The sequence below is a fragment of the Mytilus galloprovincialis genome, chromosome 9, assembly GCF_965363235.1.
Source record: "Mytilus galloprovincialis chromosome 9, xbMytGall1.hap1.1, whole genome shotgun sequence".
NCBI lineage: Eukaryota > Metazoa > Mollusca > Bivalvia > Mytilida > Mytilidae > Mytilus > Mytilus galloprovincialis.
Genome location: NC_134846.1, coordinates 32,661,920 through 32,687,331, shown reverse-complemented (window position 1 = coordinate 32,687,331; position 25,412 = coordinate 32,661,920). Strand labels below are relative to the sequence as shown.

Genomic DNA, 25,412 nt, shown 5'->3' with positions numbered 1-25,412 from the left:
ATTGATCCGAAGGTGGCCTGTTGTCAAGCAAATTTCATGTCCTTATATCAGTTTTCCAAATCAATATAAATTTTCTTAAAGTGCCGATCATTCATCTTTGTAGGATAAACCACTTCATCTTAGTTACAAAAACAAACAATTTGTTTTCAATAACATTATGAACATAGAGTGAAAATTTTTTACTCCATGTTCCACACACTCCCTTAATTTCCTATAGCATCACAGATGTGTCTCACATCCCATGATTCCCCTGAAACAAATATATCTTTCTTAAAAGGAAATGTAGTTGAATAATTTGTCCCACCCCCCGCTACAATTTTGTTTTGTTTTACTTTTAATAAGAAATGGTAATCGTCCAACTGATCAACAGACGAAATTAATTCTATTTTATGGAGTGTACATGTAGTGTACTGGTGTGACCAATTCTCATGTACAGGTATTTTAAACCGATGTACAGATGAGAAAACATTGTTGTGAAACCAGTGTTCATAACATGATGATAATTACATAGTCCACGACGTTCGATTTAGGCATGGCCTTCGTCTTTATTGATTGAATATTTTAAAATCTAAATTAATAATTGAGTGGAATTTAATCTTTAATTGAATACCCAGCAGTTACTACTAAGACATTTGTTTTGCTGATCCAATACCCAAATGTCTTCAATTCAACCGATAATATTTTTTTAACAACGTACATATGCATGTTCCTATATACCAGATTAGTCAGGTAATTCTCAGTTGAAATATTGATTATTGTGTGTGTATGTGGAATATCTCAAATGAATATACAATATGTACAATGTCAATGAAAGGCTGAATAAAAGGTAAATCTACATTTAAAATTAAAAAAAAACTATTTACATGATTTAATGATGATGTTTTTTTTAATTAGCATTTATTAAAGTTGATAGTTTTTTAAAGGTGCAATTGTCAAACTTAAGAACCATATTTAAGATATAAATGCTATTTTTGATATTAATAGGAAGACCAATGCATTACTCATAGATTGGCATTGCCGTTTTAATACATGGTAATTTCTTATGATGCTGAACCCTACCGCCTCAAATTGAATAGTCACTAAAATGAGTCTTTCTGTAGCCCTGGGAGGGCTTATTGTTTTCCAGTATAGCAGACCATGAGTGGGGATTTGTATTGATTAAGTACGGAGTTCAGAAATGACATTTGATCGCAGTAAAATTATCTATCCAATTTCGATTACATGACTCCAAGATGATAATTGCATAGTGTACCTCATGTGCTAGCATATTGCATATTCCGCTTAACATTTTGTTCTAGAAAAAAAAATCGAAGTTGATGTTTTTATCACAATACAATATTAGTATGTCAAAGAAATATTACAATCATGATACCCATTCAAAAATGAATACGATTATCCATCTAGCAACAAGTTACATTTAAACAGTCATGTAAAGCGTAGGAACTTGTAAAACTATTTTGCATTTATAACTCTTGACTGTATGGAACAGTTTGACGCATACACATGTGTGTCTGATTCTGCAGGCATGGTAAGGGACTGGTATTGGTTGACGTCCGATTCCGTCGATGTATGTAAAGCAAGTTCTAATGAGTCATAGGTATGTTCTTCAAGTTCCTGTTTGTGTGTTAATGATTCATATTTATTGGTGTGGATTGAGTCTGATTCGTACGTATGATCAGCTGATTTTCGATTGGTTGATAATGATTCATATTTGTTGCAATCTTTATCTTCCTGGTAAATTGAAGTTTTATTGTTTTGTGACATTACATGTTCTGTATATGCGTAGGTATGTTTATCTAATCCCCATGGTTTTTTCAATGATTCATATCGATTGTTATTGATTGAGTCTGATTCGTAAGTATGTTCAACTGTGTTTCGATTGGTTGATAATGATTCATATTTGTTGCAAACTTCATCTTTCTGGTCACTTGGAGTTTTAATGTCTTGTGATATTGCATGTTCTGCAGATGCGTAGGTATGTATATCTAATTCCTGTTGGTGTGTTAATGATTTATATTGATTTTTATGGATTACATCCGATTCATAAATATGTTCAATTGAGTTTCGATCGGTTGATAATGATTCATATTTGGTATCTTGTTCAATGGAAGCTGCAACGCCTTGAGTTTTACAATGGCTGGTCTTAATTACATCTTTGTCTTCTTTTATCTTAATGATACTAACGCCTATATCGTTGCTCATTACTTCGGTATAAACTGAAGAATCATTGTTTTCAGCAATAATTAGATTTTGCTGGATCTCAATAGGTTGCGAATTTCTTGATTTCTTTCCCCTGTAGCAAACAACTATAGTAACTAATACAGCTGCAGCAATCAATAAGAAAGCCAATGCAGATACGACAATTATTGGAACAGCATCTACAAAAAATAAAGCATGTATTAACAACACAACATACAGTCAAGTAACGTAATATACTTATAGAAATTATTAGTATTGTTTTGCAGATTTATGTACTATACTTTAATCAACGCGCCTAACGTAAACACAGCATGTAATTGTTTAAGTACTGTAACTATTGTCAGTCTCGATATCAAAAACGAAATATTTTAAATGTTTCATCATGCTCTGCATGCCTTTGTCTTTATATATTATTTAATAATGCAAAACGATAAAATCAAATTTGTAAATTCAAAATTAATCCAAAGTATATATAGCTAACAACAATCTGTTTCAAATAAAGATCATGTGCCTAAGCATTGCTGACAAGGATCTGACAACACTCCATTCTGCTTTATGCTCTGATGTTTATTTAATCAGCCAACCATATTACTGTCTACAAATTTTTAAAGGTGTGTGTCATTTGGGGGGAAAAAAAAACAGATGATCCCGAAAGACAGAGTTCAAAAGAATGCTTTCAGATCTTTTTAAGCAATGCTTGGACACATGATCATGATTTCCATCATACTTAGATAATATGATGTAACAGTATCATCTGTCTCTTGATGTAAAACTGCTCCAATTCCTATATCGCTTGCATCAACAGCAAGTTTAAATTTTCAAAGTCTGGAGTGATCAGAACTGGACTAATAATTAAAAGTCATTTGCTATTTTCAAAAGCGTTTTGACAATTTTCACTCCAGATCAATATAGAATCTTTCCCTAGAAAATGAGTCGATGGTTGAACAACAGTAGCAAGATTTGAACAGAATTTTCAGTAAAATCCAATCATGTCTAAATATCTCATAAGTAGTTTTTTTTATTTGTAGGAAATTTGGTAATGGCATCCACTTTAGCCATTATAGGTTTCACTTGACCTTGACCAACTGTATGCACTAAATAATCAACAGTGGCCTGGCAAAATTCACTTTTACCAACGTTTACAGTCAAATTTGATTGTGACAATCTATCAAAAGTTTCATATAAATGTGTTAAATGATTTTCCAAGCTATCACTACAAACAATGAGATCATCAATATAAGCATACAGTGGAGATGACTTCTAACCTCTCATTAGAACTGTCGGAATATTCTGTCATAGAACTGTTCTAACCTGTCCTAGAACAGTTCTACCTGTTAGTTTTACCCTAGTTTTAAGTAGAACTGTCAGAATCAATTCTAGGTAGAACTGACTAAATCAGTTCTAGGTAGAAATGTCAGGATCAGTTCTAGGGTAGAACTGCCTAAATCAGTCAGGACTGTAGAACAGTTCTAAATGACGTCACTGCAGTGAGGGCACTTTAGAATTTAGAAGAAATAAATCACTTCCAATTACTTTGCTATATATTAAATAGCAGATTTTCTATATTTTTTACTGATCAAACGACTTTTATTACGTTACATGTACAAATATCGAAGTGAATAGAAGGTTATCCAACTCATCGGAGAAATATTTTTATAAGATTGCATACGGAAACATCATTGTTTACGTTTCTTCGTTCCCCGTTTTTAACAGTCTCTCCCTAAATAAAACTCTGCATTTAATTCATGCAATTTTAATCGTAATTTCCCTTGTTTGCCTTGGATTTACATTCATTTAAGATTCTGTTTTGACAAATGTTCAAACGAAAATTGTACAGTGGATGAATTATGGGATATTAATAAAAAAAAAAGTGTTGTACAACGTAAAAAAAACTATATATACATTTGCACCATCTCGTCAATTTAGCCAGACTTATCCATAACGATTATAAATGATATCTGGGAGTCTGCAACTCAGAAAAATATACTGGATCTGAACATGAATGAAACATTTGCCCCTGGACGTTCGGCTACAAACAAAATCATGCATTTTCTTTGCCTTCTTCAAATTATATTAACAGTATACTATTCCAAGAAGAGAACTTCCCATACATGTACTTTTTATTTTATTTTTAAAATGAAGTATATGAATCAGTCATGTGAGTGTTGGATGATGCCATTAAATAGTTTTGTTTGAAAAAAAACCATCACAAACTTAAACATGTTAAAAAGTCACTCTAGCATGTTTAATGACGGTTCATTATTATGGATACAGAGAGGAAATAACGGCGCGCTAAATTCTTAGATATGGTATGAATACACCTTGTCTCTATTTGTCGGCCATTACTGGATATCACACAGGTTCCCGTAAAATTTTGACGTCATAAAACAAAATATCTAACGCCACGTCATTGTTGTATGCTTCAAAAGTTCAAGAGGCCGGGTCAGCCAGGATTAGCGATAAGGTGTATTGTGTTTCAAAGTTGGTGTCATTTTTATCATACGATCCGTCCTCACATAGAAATTATATTGGTTTACCATGTTTACAATGAGGCCATATACCATGTATACATGTATATTTACATGATAAAGTGTAAATAAGTTCAGTTATGGTTGATGCGGTCAAATAATTTTGTTAAAACAACTCTCACTCAGTCTGATATATCGAAACCACTGAAATTTGTTTACAATTCAATATTTTGAATAAAAAAAGGACTTGAATGACTTGCTGATATTCTAAATTGATGTGGAAATTTTTTTGTAGCCAATGTGTTCCAATATTCATTGATATTGCTGTCATTTGAATTATACAATCCATCGTAATATGTATTACTATAAGTGATTTAGTATGCGGCTATATATATATATATATTAAGATTTACATAACAAAGTGTAATTATGGTCAGTTTTGGTTGATGCTGTCACATATGGTCAGTTTTGGTTGATGCTGTCAAATATGGTCAGTTTTGGTTGATGCGGACAAATAATTTTGTTATATTCATGAGTCAGTCTGAGATATCAAAACTACTGAAATTAGTTTACGATTCAAATTTTTGATGAAAAAGAGGACATGCTGGCACTATAAACTGATGTGAGCATAATTTTATTTTCCAATATTGCTTTCATTTATATTAAACGATCCATCCTAATATAAAAATATAGGTGATTTACTTTGCGGCTATTAAGATTGACATCATGTACATAATAAAGTGCAAATATGGTCAGTTTTGGTTGATGCGGACAAATTATTTTGTTATACCAGTCAGTCTGAGGTATGAAAACTACTGATATTTGTTTATGATGCAATATTTTGAATATAAAGAGGACATGCTGGCATTCTAAATTGATGCAAATGAAATTAGGTAGCATTGTGTTCCAATATTTCTATCATTTGTATTTTCATGATTTTACAATCCATCCTTACATAAAAATATTACAGATTTACTATGCGACTATAAGAGTTACATAAAAAAGAGCAAATATGGTCAGTTTTGGTTGATGCGGTCAAATATGGTCAGTTTTGGTTGATGCGGTCAAATATGGTCAGTTTTGGTTGATGCTGTCAAATATGGTCAGTTTTGATTGACGCAGACAAATAATTCTGTTACATGATTTCATGTTACTGTCAGTCTGAGGTATGAAAACTACTGATATTTGTTTCTGATGCGATATTTTGAATAAAAATAGGAAATGCTGGCTCTCTCAATTGATGCGAGAAAAAAAATTGGTCATTGATTTCCAATATTGTAGTTATTTATATACTACAGTCCCTCTTGGCCTAAAATTATAACTGAATTACTGTGCAGCTATTAGATTTACATAAAAAAAAAGCAAATATGGTAAGTTTTGGTTGATGCGGTCAAAAGATTTTATTATACGACTAAGTCTGAAGTATGAAAACTACTGATATTTGTTTATGATTCAATATTTTGAATAAAAAGAGGACATGCTCATTGGCAGATCAAGGGGAGGGGGGGGGGTTGTTCAGGAGTTGGAACCCCCTTTTTTTGACGATCAATGCATTTGAATGGGAACATATAGTTGGACTCCCCCCCCCCTTTTTAAAATGGCTGGATCTGCCCCTGCATGCTGGCACTATAAATTGATGCGAACAAAATTGTTTTCCAATATTGCTGTAACTTGTATAGTACAGTCCCTCTTGACCTAAAATTAAAACTGAAGTACCGTGTGCAGCTATATAGATTTGCAGAAAGAAAGATCAAATAATGTCAGTTTAGATTTATGTGGTCAAAGGCTTTGTGTTAAACAGGTCCGTCCGAGGTATGAAAACTACTCGTAAACAGATATTACAGTTGGTTAATGAGGTCAGATAATTTTGTTATGTGATAACGAGCCATCCTGACTCCCAGAATAACAAATGTAAAACAATTCAAATAATACCACCCCCCCCCCTCTCATAATACTAATTTATGTACAAAAAATGAATGAAAAACAAATATGTTATGTTACACATCAACAAAAGAAAATCACTGAATTACGGGCTCCTGACTTGGAACAGACACATACATGCAGAATATGGCGGGGTTAAACATGTTCTCTTGCCGATTATAAATCTGAAAAAAAAACCGGCAAAATAGCAAAACTCTATATAATATTAATCGCTATTTTGCCGAAGCCTTTATATTAAGACAAACATTTCTTAAAAGTTATAAATCAATTCTAGCCGTAGAATTTATAAATCAATTTTAGCAGTAGAATTTATAAATTAATTCTGGCCGTAGAATTTACAAATTAATTCTAGCCGTAGAATTTGAAATCAATTATAACCGTAGAACTGTTCTAGAAGTAGAACTGACCAAAGATTTGGTCAGTTCTATCTAGAACTGTCTAAAACTGTTGTAGGGTAGAACTGTCAGGATCAGTTCTAGCTAGAACTGGCCAAATCAGTTCTAGGTAGAACTGACCAAATCAGTTCTAGCTAGAAAAGTTCTAACCTAGAACTGACTAAAAGGTGTCAGGCTGACAGTTCTACATACTGTTCTAGAACAGTTCTCCTGACAGATTCTGACAGAATTGATGAGAGGTTAGAACTGATCTCCACTGTAACAGCAGTCTTAATCTTTATAACATTATTAATCATTCTTTGAAATGTAGCTGGAGCACATTTCATGCCATACGGCATTACAGTATATTGAAATAAGCCATCTGGTGTAACAAACGCTGAAATTTCACGAACTATCTTTGTAAATTGAACTTGCCAGTAACCTTTCAACAAATCAAATTTGCTCACAAATTTTGCATGACCAATGTTGTCAATACAATCGTCTATCCTTGGAATCGGATAGGAATCAGATTTTTAAACTTTTCTGAAATAAGTCACGAAACGAAAGGTTTTATCTGGTTTTCGCCCAAGGAGACAAGTAGAGCTTAATTCACTATTACTCGGCTCAATAATTCATTGTGAAGCCTATATTTAATTTCTTTTCTCATAACTTCAAGTTTGAGTGGATTGAGCCAGTAAGGTTGTTGCTTAATTGGAGAAGCATCTCCTACATCAACATTTAGAGAAACAACAGTGGTTTTGTTTGGCACATCTGGAAAAAGATTTTTAAAAGAACATACCAAAGCTTTTACTTTATCTCTACGATCAAAAGACAGATGTGCATGTTTTGCATCTAAAGGAGTAGGTCCGGTAAGGGCCGATTTTGGCCTCAAATTCCAAGTTCATCTAACAAAAGATTTTGGACACGTTTTAAACGCTTAGGTGTTAATTTCAATTGGTTCAATTAGTTTATCTGAAAGATTTTAACTAATTTAGTCATCAAAAACGCTCCGAGTCAAGCTTAAATATGAAATATCTATCAAATATGCAAAAAAAGTCACTTTTCGGATGGTTTTTGTCAAAAATGAAATTGACCGTATCCGTGTTCATCCTTAACCTTTATATAAATTATGTTTTATCATCAAATACAACTTATATTTCAATATTATGAATGAACACGAATGCCGCCACTTTCATTTAAGACGGACACCGTCTAAAATTTTACTAAAATGCTAAATTTGTTAAGATTTCAGTAATTTAGCATGACTTGATGATGCTAGTACCCGATATGTGTGCATTGTATTGTCAAAAATAGCCCATATTTATGTAGCAGAAGCATTTTACTTTCCAGTAAATAGCTAAACGATAATATTTTCACAATTTTGTAAAACTGCTTTTTTGGGGCCCACCAGGGGTCTACATTGGGTGAAGGTATAGTGGGAGGGGGGATATCTCGCAAAACATTTTAACCCCGACACATTTGTTAGCTTTGTATGATTTTTTAATTTTAATTCATTTATTTTTTGTAGTTTAGTATGACGTCTATTTTTGCTGAACCTTCAGTGAACTAACTATTATTCATTGTTATTATTATTAAGGCGACAGCTGAAGCCCGCATCCGGGTGCGTGATTTTATCTATGCGTTTATTGTAATTTCTGTGTCATGCTAGAAATAACTTCTGGTAACTTTTATAAACCCTGTTTATACAATAGTAACACTATTTCTTTACTTTGAAAGACCCAGTGCACAAATTTACAACAGCGTTGAATACCCATTGATGGCCTTTGGTTGTAATTGATCTTAGGTAGGGTTGTTGTCTCATTGACTTATGGTTTCCCATTTTCATTCTCAAATTTATTTGCATAATATTTCCCGTCATATTCATTCAAAAATGATGACCAAACTTGCAAAACATCTTTCAATCCAGCTGATATATGGATTATGAGCCAAGATTGATTGCTTCAATGACACTACGCTGCCTGGTACAACGATATGACAAAAGTTAAATAAGAAACTGAAGTTCACGCAACTTTACTTTTTTGCGACCAAGAATAACAACGATCCGTTGTTTTTTTCTCATTGAACTTATCTTTCGATAATCGAAGCTCAATCAGGAAAGCATCGAACTCTATATACTGTAATCTTTCTAATCTCGTTGACATCGTACTTTATTTGTCCTTTCTAAAAACCTTTTGGATTTGAGCGTTACCGATAAGTCTTTTGTAAATGAAAAATGCGTCTGGCGAAATGTAAAATTTCAGTTCTGGTATCTATGATGAGTTTATTTACTGCTCTAAAAATACTTGCATTGGACAAAGAAACCGTTTCATTTAAGTTTTTAGATGTACAACGTTTCTTTTGGATTACGTCATTTTTGTTGGTTCATTAACTTTTAAATTAGTAAAACAAAGTCTGAAAAAGTTCGTCACTGGAAACAATTAAACCATATTATTACATATATATGTTTTTCTGGTAATTAATCGAAAGTAAACCAAACCAGTTACAATCGTCACTGGTGTTATATCTCGGAATACGTTGATAGGTTATATGTTTAGAGGTTTTATGTTTATAATGCTTATTGGTAACTAATAAAGGCAACAGTAGTATACCGCTGTTCGAAAGTCATAATTGATTGAATGAAAACAAATCCGGGTTACAAACTTAAACCAAGGGAAACACATGTAACCTATAATAGGAAAACAAAAAAAAGTGCAACAAAAACAAAACCGACAATGTAACACATACAGAAACGTTCTATAAGATAACAACTGCCATATTACTGACTTGGTACAAATATGCGGTTTACCTTTAACAAATTCATCTCGTTTCGGAGTTGTTGGGGTATGGATTGACGTCGTTGACTGATGAGCTTGAAGTAAAAAGTATATAATGGTTAGAAATTATATGAAAACGTAGTGCATTATTTATTTCCTTAAATGTCTTAACGTAATGATTTGAGTGTCAAATTAAGCACCATTTAACGGCACCAGAAACAAACAATGCAAAGCAATAAAACAAAAAATAACGTATGTGATGAATTATGAATTATTGGGATATGCATTATATTCACAATCAACCTTTCATTTTCTTAGATATTTTTAACATATTTTAAAGAACCCAAACTAATTTTTTGTAGTTTCCTTTCGATTGATAAATTATTTGCAACATGGGGACATTGGGAATTGTTTATTGTTTTTGTGTCTGTTTACGGTATTGCTTGTTTTAAGAAACTAAAAGGACGCAAACAGTACTATACACACACAAATGACGATGGACAAGACGTGGTGTACTCACAAGTTGCGTAATTTGAATAATACAGACATTGACGTGTTAAACAAGCTCTAAAATCTTTAAATGAATTTTTTTGGAAGCAATACATGTACTCACCATCTTTATTTATTTTGTAAACAGAAGCTCTCCATTTACCACCGCATTTCATTGTAACATGACCCTTGCATTTTTTGTTGCAATCTTTTTCCGCTTTTCTTTTATACTGTTTGGAACCTATTTTTATCCCATGACCACAAAAACATTCGTTTCCGTACTGTAATTAAACGTAAACAAACAAAATGAATAGACTTTCAAGATATGAAGATTAAAGTTATTGTATTTGTGTTACCATTTCATCGAGTAAACTTTTTTTTAAACAGTGTTTGTCATACGCTAGCTACAATGGCTTTTAGTGAAGTTAATATTAACATGTCAACATTAGGAAATTTTACTAGCTGTCAAATGGTTTGAACCCGAATCGAACCAATGTGAAAAAAAAACAATATACATGTGTAAGTCTTCTTTTAGTCATATTGGTGCGACTTGCATGTTTAAATTCACAAACACAATTTAATGGATTTTTTTTTATGTTAATATATTTAAAGTTAATATACGTGTATATAGATATAAGAAGATACGGTATGAATGCCAATGAGACAACTCACCGTCCAAGTGATGATTAGTAAAATTCAACCACTATAGGTCAAAGTACGGTCTTTAACACGGAGCCTTGGCTTACACCGAATAACACACTGTAAAGGACCCCCAAAAATTACTGAAAAGTGTAAAACCATTCAAACGGGAAATCCAACAATCTAATCTATATAAAAAAGCACGTTTATAAAAACTAGGCCTTACCTCTGTTGCAAAATATTCCAAGTTTGTAGATTTGCAGTGGTGAAAGCAGATTTTGGCGGACATTTCATAGTTTCGTGTTTTAAAAGGTCCGACAGGCAATAACCTTTTAGATCTATCTTCAAAGCAACCAATGTATATATAATCTGAAATTTTAGTTAGCAGAAGTATATTATTTTATTAAATATTTGATATTTTATTGATTATATGGAAAGCACACATTGTCAAGTGGTATCTAAAATACACTTAGTAATATTCAAATTAAAATTTAAATGTTAAACATTTCAAAGACAAATTACTGTTCTGATTTCCATATTTGTTTTGTTATATGAATAGATAACGCACTGAAATAAACAGTAAATTCAATTGCAAACACTTTTCTTACAAAATTGATAAGCAAATCATGCCTCCATAAAAAATTGGAATAGTTAAATACGTTTACTCACTTTGTGTGAAACCTTCCATTGTGTAACATGTCAATGTTTTAATATAAGGGATATATATATATATGCAGAGAGATGATACAGTGCTACCCACTTTATCTCGCCAATGTCCGTTCCATTTCCCTTCATAAACATGTATATACATGTTAACACCCTTTCTATTGACAATTGTGGTTTTTAAAAGGCGATTTCCGATCAAACCACAAAACCACGTGATACGATAATATTTTTTAGTAGTTATTCTATCCTTCTACCATATACTTATATGACTATTTGGTAGCTCATATATTTTATTTTACATTGTATTGGACAACGCATGAAGGGGAATATAGAAGATGTCGAATTTCAAATCTAATATATTCAGTGTAAAAAAAAATCACATACAATAAAAAACAAAAGTATAATAAACATTAACGTGTGATACATTGTGTAAACACTTGTCCATGATTATCCAACAAACAATTGTTTATTTAAATTTAGAAATAAGACCTAATGATTTCCGTCGTCTTCAAAAAAACGAAGCTGTTGAAATAACCTGCCTATATGTAGTCTGATTGTACATTTCCTATTCTAATGCAGCTATTGTTGTACAAAAAAAAGAACTTTATATTTAGTAAAGCAATATGAAGTATCATGGGATATATGAGATATGAGATGCAAAAACAATTCTAAAGTCAACACACACTACACAAAAATGCACTGAAAATAAATCTTTCATAAAGCGATATCCTCAAGATAAGTCATTTGATCTGCCTTTTACTGATACAAATCAAGTCGGGAAGGCACATAAACTACGTACACGTTGGCTTAAAAATGAGTTTTGACGGTTTTGTAAATGCAAAATTATTCTGACAAATATAATGGTCAATCAAACAATCAAGTATGCTGATGTCGTTGCCATAACTTTTAACATTCAAGTGAATACAAATGAAAACTACAAATTCATTACATTACTAAATAGTTTTTATATAATTAAGCGGCAACTAAACGTGTTTCATAATAATAATGTAAAACTTTTCACAGACATACAAATGCATGGTTTTCATTTAAAGCACTTGCAAGTTACTATTTGAATGTAGATCGGTAGTATGACAACGACCGGCAAAGATCGTTCTTGATTCCATGCGATACCCATTACTGTATTTTTAGCTGTATTCGTCAATGCTGTTTCAATTAGCGAGACGTTAACCGAATTTTTCTTTTACACAGCTAACGTTTTTAGGTTTTAAGATAAATTTAAATAAACAAAAAGCAGACTAGGTTCATGTTGATTGGCATTGACACTTATACCACATCTTCTTATATTTGTATCTAATTTTCGGTGGTTAAAAACAGAGCTTTGTTTGCATGGTTAGATATTGACTTTAAATTGGCTTTATAGATATCGTCCTCTATACTGTCATATATACATGCCTAGAAATAAATATGGATAACATGTTGTAAATTTGCGATTTGAAATTAAAGGCAGATGATTCAAATAATTAAAACACGTTGATTTTACCGTTGTTGTTGAAAAAGTACTTCTTTCATTACTAAAACATGATAAAACATTTTGCTGTATAGAAATTCCACAGAAAGCTACTTCGGGCATTGTGTACATGTATGAAATTGATTTATAAAGTCTTCCCAAAGTACAGTGGCAATGATTGAGCACAGTGATATATTTAAGTACTCTTAATCAAATTAATATGTTCTGTTTCTAGTATGAATATTTAGTTATTTAAGTGATTGAATAACACACTCTGTGTGAACCTGCATAGCAAATTTAAAATTACGAAAAATGGATTAAACAACACACTGATAAAACATTATCAAGTATAAGACATGTGTCATTATATCATTTTTTTTTAGAAACACAATAAAAACATGAGTATGGGTTGCCGTACATTTTCAAAATGTCTAAGACTAAAACATTGTTTAATGTAGTACTGAAGCTAAATATAAAAAAATGTTGCCTAACTTTTTACAATTTTATATTTCCAAGAACGCGACAATGTATAATGACGTCCCATAAAAAGTTCATGGCAAAGTATCTGTCTATAGATCTTTGAATATAACTAGAAAAAATGGACTGCATTCTTATAACCACAGATAAAAAAGGTAATAACTTTTCTGCAACAGATAAGCATTTCGACAATGAAGGACTCTTCAGTGATCTCGAGGCCAAAATATTTGAAAATCCAAAACTTATAAAAAGTATTTAGAGCTATAAACCGAAAATTACAAATAAGTATAGACCAATCTGAGCAAGGAATCAGAGCTGTGCACAAGGTAGATACATTCATTAATTTAAAAAAAAAACTACGAATATTTTGTAACAGCTAATTTTAATAACACAAAATCTGTATTTTCGATGACAGTTCAATTCAGGACGAAATGAACCAAAATGTGTAGAGACATACACACAATAAATACGCTAAAAAACATTCATGGCCATCATTGACACAATCTAGCTACAAGTAATCATAATCATGCGATGAATCTTCTGTCCTTGGTGATCGATTTTGATTTGTTGTATCATACACAACATCAACTGAATGGCTGTATGTATGTTCGTTATCATCTTTTAGTCTGCATACTTGATTCAAAACGTCGTATTGAACATCCTCATTTAGGTTATAATTCCCTTCTTCACTTGTTTCTTGATTCTGAATAGCATGCCCATGAGTAGATTTACCAGAATTTGTGATGTTTACAGACTGAGAAGGCATGTCGTCTCTGTATTTCGTCCGGTTAAATCCAGTCTCATCTTGGTCAAGGACAGTATACGAATCATCATTTACTTTTGGCTCTGGTTTGGATCTGTTAAATCCTGTTGCATCCGGGTCAAGAACGGCATAAGTACCGATACCAGTGTCAGTGTCAGTCTTCTGAGTTGCTTTATTTTTAATTGATACAATTATGTTTGTCATGGTTATTGAATGTGTGCCTGCAGTCTGGTTTTTCTCTTTCATCACATGTCTCTTTGTTATTAATAGAATGTTCGTAGATGGTTTTATCTGAGTTTTCAGGTTTTACGGATTGAGTAGGTTTGTCATTTCTGGCTTTGTGCCTGTCCAAACCAGTCTCAGCAGGGTCAAGGACAGCATAATTGTCAGCTTTTATTTTTTGTTCTGGTGTAGGTCTGTCAAAGCCTGTTTCTCTTGGGTCTAGAATGGCATAAGCACCAATAGTAGTGTTAGTTTGCTTTAAAACTTCGTTATCTGATATATTGTCCATGAACCCAGTTGTGGTTGCCATGAGTGTAGAGTTGATGCCTTCATTTCGGTCTTCGGGTACTACCAGTACAGTATAATTGTCATTTGACAGTCCTTCTGAATTATCTAACAATTCAGCTTTTCCATTGAACATGTTTTTTGTCTCTATCTGGAGTTCATCATATGCATGGTTATGATTGTAAACTGTTAATTCAGTGTAAGAAACTAAATTGCCTTGTATTTGTACATTTTGATTACTGGTAATGCTCATGTCTTCGGCATTTCGATATGTATTTAATCTTTCCCTATTCTGTTTTATATGTAACCTGAAGATATAAGACATATTGATTAGTATTATAAAACGTTACTTTCAAAATTTGCAGCACTTGGTACAATCTAACAAAAGACAAACATCTATAGTTAATGTGGGTTTTTTTTTTCCTTAACGTGTCGGTGCATCTGTGTATACACACGTGTGTATTTGAATTCTTTAAAAAAGAATGAACACTTTCTTATAAAATATGGTCAAACTAAAGCACTTGTCAAAAGTCCAGATTAAAATAAGAAGAACGAAAGTGCTTATTAATATGATTGTTTATACATGTTATAGCACTCTTCAAACATTTCAAACATTACTACATGTAACTGCTGTAAAGGAATAGTTGACATCAAAGTATCAAGTCTGACTGATATTAACTGCCATAAAATATTTGCAAATTTCAAAGTAAATGCCTAAAGTGATTCAAGCTTCGTGAATTTTCTGTTGGTGTTGATTAAAAGATTCGAATTCTAACCGAAATGGTTGCATTGTAGTGTTCTTTATGGAATGTGAATGGTGGAGGATTTCATGGTTGAAAGTTTGAATGCAGCTTGAAGTTCAACACTAATTCATTCATAGCAAACTTTAATTTCACTGGTTACCAGTTTTTGCATTAGATTAGGAGTATTTCTTCACGCAAAACTCAAAAAGACTAAACACTGTTGAAATTTGTATTTGAAATCAATGTTTTAGAACAATGAAACCATCTGTATTCAACTTCCGGTAGAGATGCAACCTAATTTTACTCATGAAATGTAAACATAAGTTACTCTTGAAGTCAATCAACCTGTTGAATGGTTTAAGCTTTTTACATACTAAATAGAAATAAGAAATTAACACTTCCCACGTTAATGTAAGTAGCGCTTGCAGCAACTTGTAAGACTTAATGTTACACGACAGTTGATTTTTAAGATAAAACCAATGATATGGAGGTAAAATGTCCATACAAATTACATTAGAATTCTCAATCCCTCCATCTATTTTCAACCAACGTATTTAAGAAGATTATTGTGATAGTATAATATCGAAAGAAGATATAGGTACAAATGGTAAATCCAGATGCATATGAAGACATTGTTTGTGAAATAGTTCATCAATTTTTCGTGTCTTTCCTATACGACTTTTTGGTAATTAATTAAATGAAGTTATTTAATTCTTTGAAGTGGTGTTGTTATTGGATTTATGATAAAAAAAAATAAGTGTATTTTGAAATATGACATTTGTGAATTCAATGGCATTGTGTCAAAAAAAGAACAATGCAAAACTATATTATAGACATATAACTATCCTACAGTAGGCATGTATTCCTCTTTTGTGAACCCTACCTATTGACTGGCGGACTGATAATAAAGGAGAACAAAATTGATAAGATTTCCGTTCGAACACTTGTTTTGTTCTTTGTGACCTGTTCTGATACATGTTTCTAACTGTATAAATATATGTTTAAGGTAGTTCAGGGGTAAACTACCATCTTGAATTGTACAATCACAATCGGTCTCGTTTGTTGCCAACACTGCAAATTTTGAAGACAGATTTGCAATTTATTGGTTACACTGTTTATCTATATAAAGAACACTTAGTTATTCATTGCATTAACGAAAATGTTTTAACAAATACCAAATACTTGTGCTTTTAGAATTAATTTTTCAAATAAGCCATTTAAGGAAGTTCGCTACTCAGTTTCAAAATAAATAGCTTTTCATAAAACTAGAATATGTAGATAGGAGATTGATTAAGGACTAAAAAAAGCAAAAAAAAATAAATAGAGGTCAATGTGCTTGTTTTCGAGATATTAGCCATTAAAATTTTGGCGGGAAAATGTTGAATCACTTCTCTCTTGATTTTTCATAGCTTTACCATTGATAAGTTAAAATTCTCATTAACTATTAGAAAATAAATAAGATTTTATAGGACTTTTGCAAATGGCTTATAATTTTAAATGCAAAATATTTATGAAAAGAAAAATGGGGGTCATTGGGCAATTTTTTTTAAGGCATTGAAATCGATAAAACCAGAGGATTCCAATAATCTGGCAAAAATTCCATAACATGACAAGCGAACATCATTTAGGGGAGATAACCTTTTTAGTAAAAAAAATGTCTACTGGACTTATAGCAAAAAAACAAGTATGGTGACACCATTTTTTTTTTAAATTTTCTTAAAGTATATTATCAGTCAGGGGCATTATTTAAACAAGTAACAATTAAAATTACCTATTCAAGTAATGTTGAAAACGAGGCTTTTCAGAATATTATTTTCATAGGTGTCCAGTAATACAGATTTTACTAGCTTTGACAAATTTTCACAGTCATCTGGTTATTTTTACCATGAATAATAAAATCTTATCCTTCTGAAACACTAATTAAATTTCTGACGCACTTATCTTTCATACCGACGCTTCTGGGTCAAAGATTGGTCTCTTGGGAATATTAAATTATCATTTTCCTCCAAAATCTTAAAGGTAGAATGATATAAATAAATAGATACTTGTGAATTAATCAAGACTTGAAGACAGTTATAACTTGTAACCCATATCAATTATATATGTTCCTTAAATAAGTGTTATTACTATTTTTTTTTTAAATGTATAAAAATAACCTATTTATATAATATTTTTCTCATTATTTTTTTAAGTTACCCTTTATCCCTATAATCCTCTCAAATATCATACATTCTTTATTTTATGATATAAAATGATGTAAAAATTCTTGAAAACTACATTTAGTCTATGCTTTTATTGAAATTTAAAATAACTCTATTAAATATTTTTTTTATTTTCATAAACATAAATTACTTATATAAGTAACTTAAAAAAAATACTTGTTTAAGTAACGCCCCTGACTGATTATGAAACCTATCTTCTCATATTTTATTTCAAAATTCTGTGTCATTGATTTTTTTTATGCACAAAAATGTCTTTATTCATGAACAATCTAAGCAAATTTTGGCAATTTTGAACGACTTGTACCTTAAAAAATAACGAAGTGACCCATACTTTTTATCTTTCTTTTTGAAAAAAGCATAGTAAAATCTGCATTTTTGGAAAGTATAAGAAATTTCTGTCATTTTTTTCTATACCCCTGAACTATCTCAAGACTTAATTAGAAAATAATAAAACATATTATGTACACATACTTTCTTCTCCATAATATGAAACAGCAAATTGCAACAATGAGAAGACAAACTATAATGACCACACCAATTCCAATACCTTAAATATAAAGGTAACAAAATGTACTAGTTGTTTAAAAAGTAGTAACAGTAGTTGAACGTTGTTATAAACAAGTAAATTCACTTGGAGTTATCAATTGAAACTAAAAGACAAATAAAACAAATCAAGATCACATGCAATTTGCCAACAAATCGTGGTAAATCAGTTCTGCTATGCATGATAACCCGTTAAGATATCAATCGTAGACTTTATCAAACATATATGAATTGAGTCGAATTGAATTTGGGTGTTTTAACGCCACTTTTAAGCACCGCATTTAGGCTATTTTGTGGCGGCAAGTTTGTATTGGTGGAGGAAGCCGGAGTGCCCGGAGAAAACCTCCGACCTTCGATAGGAAAACTGACAATCCTAGTCAATTAAGAATGGAGTCAAGTGCACCCGCACGAACAGGGTTCGATCTCAAAACCTCAGTGTTGACCTGCTAGTGATTACAGTAGTAACTACTTATACCACATGGCCACCGAGGCCCCCAAATATATAATGTCTTCAAGTACTATCAGGAATCTCTTCACAATCGGACTGACCATGATAACTAAATCTATTTTTAGTACTTTTATATAGAAATGTAAGATGTGGTATCAGTGGCAATGAGATGACTATCCATTCAAGTCACAATTTGTAAAAGTAAACAATTATAGGCCAAATTACAGCCTAAAACACGGAGTTTTGGCTCATACTGAACAGGACTCTATTTAAGGACCATAAAATGACAAGTGTAAAACCATTCAAACAGAATAAGACAATGAGAAACAAGAAACACTAATTATAGACCACAAACGACAACCACTGTACAACATGTTCTTGCTTTAGGACAGGTGCAAACACATGCAGCTGGGCAGCTGTTTTAAACCTTATCAAAGGCGCCAATGTGCATCATAACCTGAGATAATAGTGAAACGTCAAGACATAGAAAGACACACTATGAAAAAGCAATGTAATGCTTTAACATATGCTGCTTTCCGACAAGACGCTGTTTGATATTTTTTTTATGTAAACAGAGCATGGTGAGCTTTTAAATAAATTGGAACAATTCCCATTAACAGTTATTTTGTCTGAATACTTTAAATTTATTTGATTCGTTGTGTTTTGTTTTGTCTTTTTAATAGACACTACATTTTTGTGGACGTCTTGTAGAAACATGGTTGCACTTCTTAAAATTCTTAATTTTGTTCAGATTTGTAAAATAAGAATCATTGAAGCGGAAATAAAAAAAAATTATTGTACCTGCAAGTAAACCTTTTTTTGCTGGATTAACTTGTGTGCCTTTTGATGTGTTTGTCTGGTTATCTAAATATAAAACATAACCATAAACAAGGCAATGTTAAACAATGTTTAAACAAATAAATACAATAATTTGCGAAGTTGGAAGATTGGCACGAAACACAAAACAGTTTTAGTATAGTACATTTATTTTCATCAATTTCAATATTAATGATTTCAATACTTTTCCCTGTTAGTTGGTTTTTTTCTTCTTTATTTGCCATTATATGTTAAACAGACAATCATCCATACAACCAGCGTGAAGTATACGTCACTCAGACATATCGTTTTAGCTCTGAAATGCTACCTATAACTACATAACCTGCTACATGCAATCACATGTTACTTCTGTCGATCAAATATCAAATGAAACAAAAACATCTTATTCAATAAAAGGATATAGTATACTAAGTGTTATTATTCTTTTGAGCAGTATACCTCTTTCTGATGTTGCGGTCATTGTTATAGAAGGAAGCTTTAATGTTGTGGTCATTTTTGCAGGGGGAAACACTGACGCTGCCGCCGCTGTTGCAGGAGGAAGCACTAACGTGGTGGTAATTTTTGTAGAAGGAAGGTCTGACGCTGCCGCCATTGTTGCAGGTGGAAGCACTGATGGTGCCTTCATTGTTGAAGGAGGAAGGTTTGACGCTGCCGCCATTGTTGCAGGATTTATCATGGACGTGGTAGTAATTTTTGCAGATGGAAGGTCTGACGTTGTGGACACTGTTGCAGAAGATAGCGTTGGTAACTCTGCAAAGAACTAAACACAATTACTTTATCATTTAAATACCTTTTCATTCTTAGGTTTATTGGATATGTAAAAAACATAACAGGGGTTTGTCTTTGGTTCATTCTAATTGTTTTTCTGGCACCTTTCCCCCTATTTTTATTTATCTATTCTTAATCTGCTATTAATTATTGGAAAGTAAAATTATATTTCTACAACATTATCATATTAGATTTAAAAGGGAAACATTGAAATTATCTTTATACTAACTTTTAATGCTGTATACAGACGCTCTTTTGTTACCACCACAAATCTCACCAGAATGATTTCCTTTGCATTTTTTATTACACTTAGCCGGGTCTTGTACATGATCCTTTATACTGTCCATCTGTCCACAATAGCACCGATTGCCCTTCTACAAATAAACTCATCATATATAACAGGATTAAAATTTATATTTACTCCAGACGCGCGTTTCGTCTACAAAAGACTCATCAGTGACGCTCGAATCAAAAAATGTTTACAAGGCCTAATAGAGTACAAAGTTGAAGAGCATTGAGGACCAAAAATTCCTAAAGGTTTTGCCAAATACTGATAAGGTAATCTATTCCTGAGGAAAAAAAGCCTTTTTTTCCAAAAATTCACAAGTTTTGATAACAGTTAATTTATAATTATGAACAGATCAATGTTAACTCCAGTCAACACAGAAGTGCTGACTACTGGGCTGGTGATACCCTCGGGGAAATAAATCTCCACAAATGATATGTGTGAATCAGACATTTAAATTTATCGTAGGATGGATTTATACAACCTTAACGTTTCGTTATCGTAGCACAGTTGGCACTATCCTCCCGTTTTACAGAATTTTATTAAAACCCGTTTACCCAAACACATTATCTGAAATGGATAAAAACTTAAAATAGCACCGACTTGGTTACTTAGTGACGACACAAACGGCGTTACTTACAAACGGTACATGTCTATGGTTTCAGTAAATATAGTTTTACAGTCTTTTGAATAATTCAAAATTGATAAATATAAATGTGAAAGCAAATGACATTACAACGAGGTGATTATCAATTCTTAACCCTTTCTGTGGGCTCCACGTGACGTTTAGCGTAATTAGAAGACATATTCGTCATCAAATAGATCCGTTTTTTTTTAACATTACCGACTTTTGACTCCGGGTTCTTCAATTTTTCGACAGTTTACCTTCTCTGTAGTAAAAAAAATGTATGATATTCTGGTACTCGCTCAGTTACGAAGAACCAAAAAAGTAAAATCTAATATATGATCAGTGTAATTCGAGGTGAAATTTACTATTTTCCAATGATTTATTCATGTATAGAAAGCATTTAAAAAGTTACTTTTCCCTCAATATACCGCTTTAAGTTCCGCTTACAATCTTGAACTACCTACCACGTTGCTTTGCTTGACCGCGTACCAGGATGTCCTACCAGAGAGACGGTAACCAGTTGAACAATCGTACCCTCGGAGTCTAATTACGGTAACATGAAAATGGACTTTTGTATGCGAGGTTTGTATAAAGCATGTCGTTTTGTCACGTACGATATACTTGTTTTTTGATCATTATTTGTGGTAACTTTTTGTGTTGTTAAAACGCAAGTCGCTACTTAATAATTTCTAAATAAGTTGTTCCTTTCACATACTACAAATTAAAATAATTAAAAAAAAAATAAAGGAAGAAGTACTGTACATATCAATTGAACGGTAACCAACCAAACGACAATAGACAGGTGTTTTTTTTATAATAAGTCACCAGTATATAAATAGTTTTAAATAAACTTGACAGACATTTTTATGTTGTTTTTTTTTGCTTTGTTGTTTTGTTTGTTTGTCTGTTTAGGTCTTTTTAATTCTATTGTGACCATTAAGAAACTTAAAAACTGTTATAATCATGTCTAAATAACGTTACCTGTGTTCCAAAATAATTAAACCGGCCACGTCTTTCTCCAAATGTACAAGTTGTAAAACATAATAATGGAGACATGTCATTGTCTTTACCGGGGTAATCGCTTAGTAACCTGTTTTTACCATCGTTTTTGTAGCAACCGACGTACTGATAAAACCCATCTGAAAGTTCACAAAAAGTACACTTACACATGTAATCGCTTATAAAAAACAATCATCTTACATTTTACGATAATATTGTGCAAAAAGTATTATAAGAGTCATGTCTTCTTTGACTGTCCATGACGATAAAACACTACGTCTTTGGGATGTGTTTTAGTTGCTTTTGGAAGGAAAATCCAACCTTTTTCTAAGTATATGAGAAACAAGTCGAAATTAATGCTAGTGTACCTGTATGAAAGCAACAAATGCAGTCAAGCCTGATCTGAATTCATGGTTGAGTGTTGTTAGTACCCTGTGCTTATCTATATGGTTTAGTATGTGCTTACAGATGATATGTGGTGCTCTTCAAAATGAAAAAAAAAACATGCTTCAGATCAACATTCTTTAGTACACTCAAAATGAGTGATTCCTTCATATTTTTTTTTCTAATTCCCAATGATTCCTTATGTCTTTACAAAATGACAAAGTGCCATCATAGAATATCAAAGTACCATCATATAATGTCAAAGTACCATCGTATAATGTCAAAGTACCATCATATAATGTCAGACTATCATCGTATAATGTCAAAGTACCATCGTATAATGTCAAAGTACCATCATGTGATTTCAAAGTACCATTATATAATGTCAAAGTACCCTCGTATAATGTTAAAGGACCATCATATAATAAAAGTTTTTATCATAAGACAGTTACGGCGTTCCATATAATGCCTAACATTAGTTTAAATATTTGAGAAATTAACTTAAACATAATGAATGAAAACATCATAACGCCTTTGGGATAAGAACTAATTTAAAAACGTGTATTCTGCTTACCATTACTATTATCTGCCATCCAGAATGTCACATTGATATAAATTTTATAACACTTATTCGTCCTGATGGAACACACTTGTTCTTTAATTATTTATAATAATATAAAATAAATAGAACTAAATGCCGGTCATCAATAATTAAAATATAACATAATTTCTACACTGATAAACATTTTTTGAAAGAAATATAAACTTTCACAAATATATGTAGTACGTGGAATACTTCAAAATTTTAAAACAAAACAAGTGAAGTCGTTGTATATGATGTATCCGCCACGTCTTCCTCATCCGTGTTAATTTCGGTGACTATACGTGTACTCATTTGTATATGTATTATCATTTGTACGTTGTTATTTGCTTTGTTTTTTTTTTTAATCATTGAACCTGAGCTATGAGTGAATTATTCATTTTGTCCACATCGTTTTTTGTTTTGTGTAAAGTAGAACTCGGGTAATACGTGGTTTATAAACAAAAAATAATGTATCTTTGTTTACCCGATAGATGTTGCTAATAAAGCATTTAGATTATTTGATGGTGGTTAAAAACGCCGTGTTAACATGTTTTACAGTCATTATAAATCCTGCTCATTCAATGTTTGTTAATTTAATTTAACTTATTCAACTATTTGAAACCTTGTGAATTCTTTGATTTCTATGGTGTCATAATGATGTCAAATCTTTGTGCTTCCTTTTCGAGGAACTTTTGAACCAGCTCACATAGGGCTGGGTATATAGGATTATTTATTTCAGGTTATAATAATTTTCATCCCAAAATGGTTATTTACATCGCATCATGAACTATGTGTACAAACATACATAAGCAAGTTTACAAAACACTACCTGAAATTAGAAAATAGAACAACACAGACCTGACATAAAACAGAAGAAACCTCAGGTGCTCCTAAGGACTAGCTTAGTAAGATCCATGTGTGAAACCGTTCTGTATATAATCATAATACGTTTTTTTATAGTAATACTAAGTGATTATGCATTACCCAATAGCGGATTTCTAAATTAATTCGGTTTTATCCTCACCATAAAGCATCATCAAATTCGTAGATATACATATAAAGTGGCATATTGAAAACACACTTTTCAGAATAAAACAAAATTGAAGACTTTCATCACTTAAAACAACTCAGACATTAAAAATCAAAAAAATCATTCAAAGTTGAAATAAGAGAAACACAAATCCCTGTTAGAATACGAATGATCTCAGCTAGGTTATTCAGAAAGGTAAAAAGATTCTCCTCAACATTAATCATTCGTCATGTTGCTCATGGTTATAAAAAAAATGTTAAAAGAGCACAGTTATTTTGCTTATACTGTTTCTATGGGAATTTAGTTACTCTAGTGATCGAATATCACACCATGTGAGGACATTCACAACAAATGTAATATTTAGAAAAACAGATCACATTACCAAACTGATTTAAAATTCTCAAGTATACAATCTTTGTAAAATATCCTATTCTTTGAGTAAGAAATCAAAAACATAATTTTTGGTAGCTCAAATAATTCAGAAATCTCAGGAAGTCTTACGAATTGTTAAATGTGACAGAGAAGCCAAATCCAATATTGTTCTCGAACTCTTAACCATTTTATATTTCCGTGGAACGTATATTGAACGTGGACACGTATAATGACGTCACATAGAAAGTTAAAAGCAAAGTATCCTTTAGCAAATCATTGCAACTGAAAGATTAAACGTTGTCATACATATGAAAAATCATCACAGAATCTCATTTTTCAACCTTATCTAATACATTTCCATAAGTATGAATTTTAAGCATCTTGTGTACGGAAATGGAACAATGTAAATCACGAGGGAGGGGAAATATTGTATCACAATGGTATCGAGTGGTATAATCTCAGGCTCTTTTATTTCGTACGTTGTTTTGACCTTTTTAACTACGTTGGTTTGAGCCTCGAAATGAGTATTTTGTAGACGAAACAAGCTAATGTCGTAAATAATTCTAACCTTGGTATTTATGCTAAGTTTATCTTTTATATATAACCGAATTTTATGTTATATAGATTTGTCTTTTCTTGGTAAGTATGCATTGTATGTCAGTATGGGAAAAGTCAGTAAAAACATGGTAATCTTCCATCTGTGTGCAATCACTGTTTTCTTATACTGTGATTGTAGTTTTATTGCAACAGCAAACGGACAAATGAATTTCAGTTAAATAATTATATTATAATTATATATGTTAT

At 31.8% G+C, this 25,412-nt stretch overlaps 1 protein-coding gene across 2 annotated transcripts; it reads right to left on the bottom strand.

The window, feature by feature from the left end:
- Window positions 1-867: 867 nt before the first annotated feature.
- On the bottom strand, window positions 868-23,418 carry LOC143044831 (uncharacterized). Of its 2 annotated transcripts, XM_076217016.1 has the most exons (11): window positions 23,198-23,418; window positions 22,222-22,379; window positions 20,556-20,700; window positions 19,997-20,308; window positions 19,523-19,585; window positions 18,202-18,277; window positions 11,554-15,073; window positions 11,111-11,253; window positions 10,370-10,526; window positions 9,789-9,851; window positions 868-2,378 (listed from the first exon to the last, which is right to left on the bottom strand). In XM_076217016.1, the coding sequence occupies exons 1-7, from the start codon at window positions 23,214-23,216 to the stop codon at window positions 14,437-14,439; spliced, it is 1,410 nt and encodes a 469-aa protein (XP_076073131.1). In that variant the 5' UTR covers window positions 23,217-23,418; the 3' UTR covers window positions 868-2,378; window positions 9,789-9,851; window positions 10,370-10,526; window positions 11,111-11,253; window positions 11,554-14,436. The 2 variants fall into 2 exon arrangements, with proteins under 2 accessions (XP_076073131.1, XP_076073130.1); XM_076217015.1 differs by lacking the exons at window positions 18,202-18,277; window positions 19,523-19,585; window positions 19,997-20,308; ... (1 more) ...; window positions 22,222-22,379; window positions 23,198-23,418 and having other exon boundaries at window positions 11,554-14,433.
- Window positions 23,419-25,412: the final 1,994 nt, after the last annotated feature.

What these genes read in the sequence shown, in the direction of transcription:
- LOC143044831 (XM_076217015.1), bottom strand. Translation starts at nt 11,695, where the DNA reads ATGTATATACATGTTTATGAAGGGAAATGGAACGGACATTGGCGAGAT. An exon ending in TTACAAAATAAATAAAGATG is followed by an intron (nt 9,852 to 10,369) that starts GTGAGTACATGT and finishes TTTTACTTCAAG; the next exon opens with CTCATCAGTCAACGACGTCA. An exon ending in ACGAGATGAATTTGTTAAAG is followed by an intron (nt 2,379 to 9,788) that starts GTAAACCGCATA and finishes TATTTTTTGTAG; the next exon opens with ATGCTGTTCCAATAATTGTC.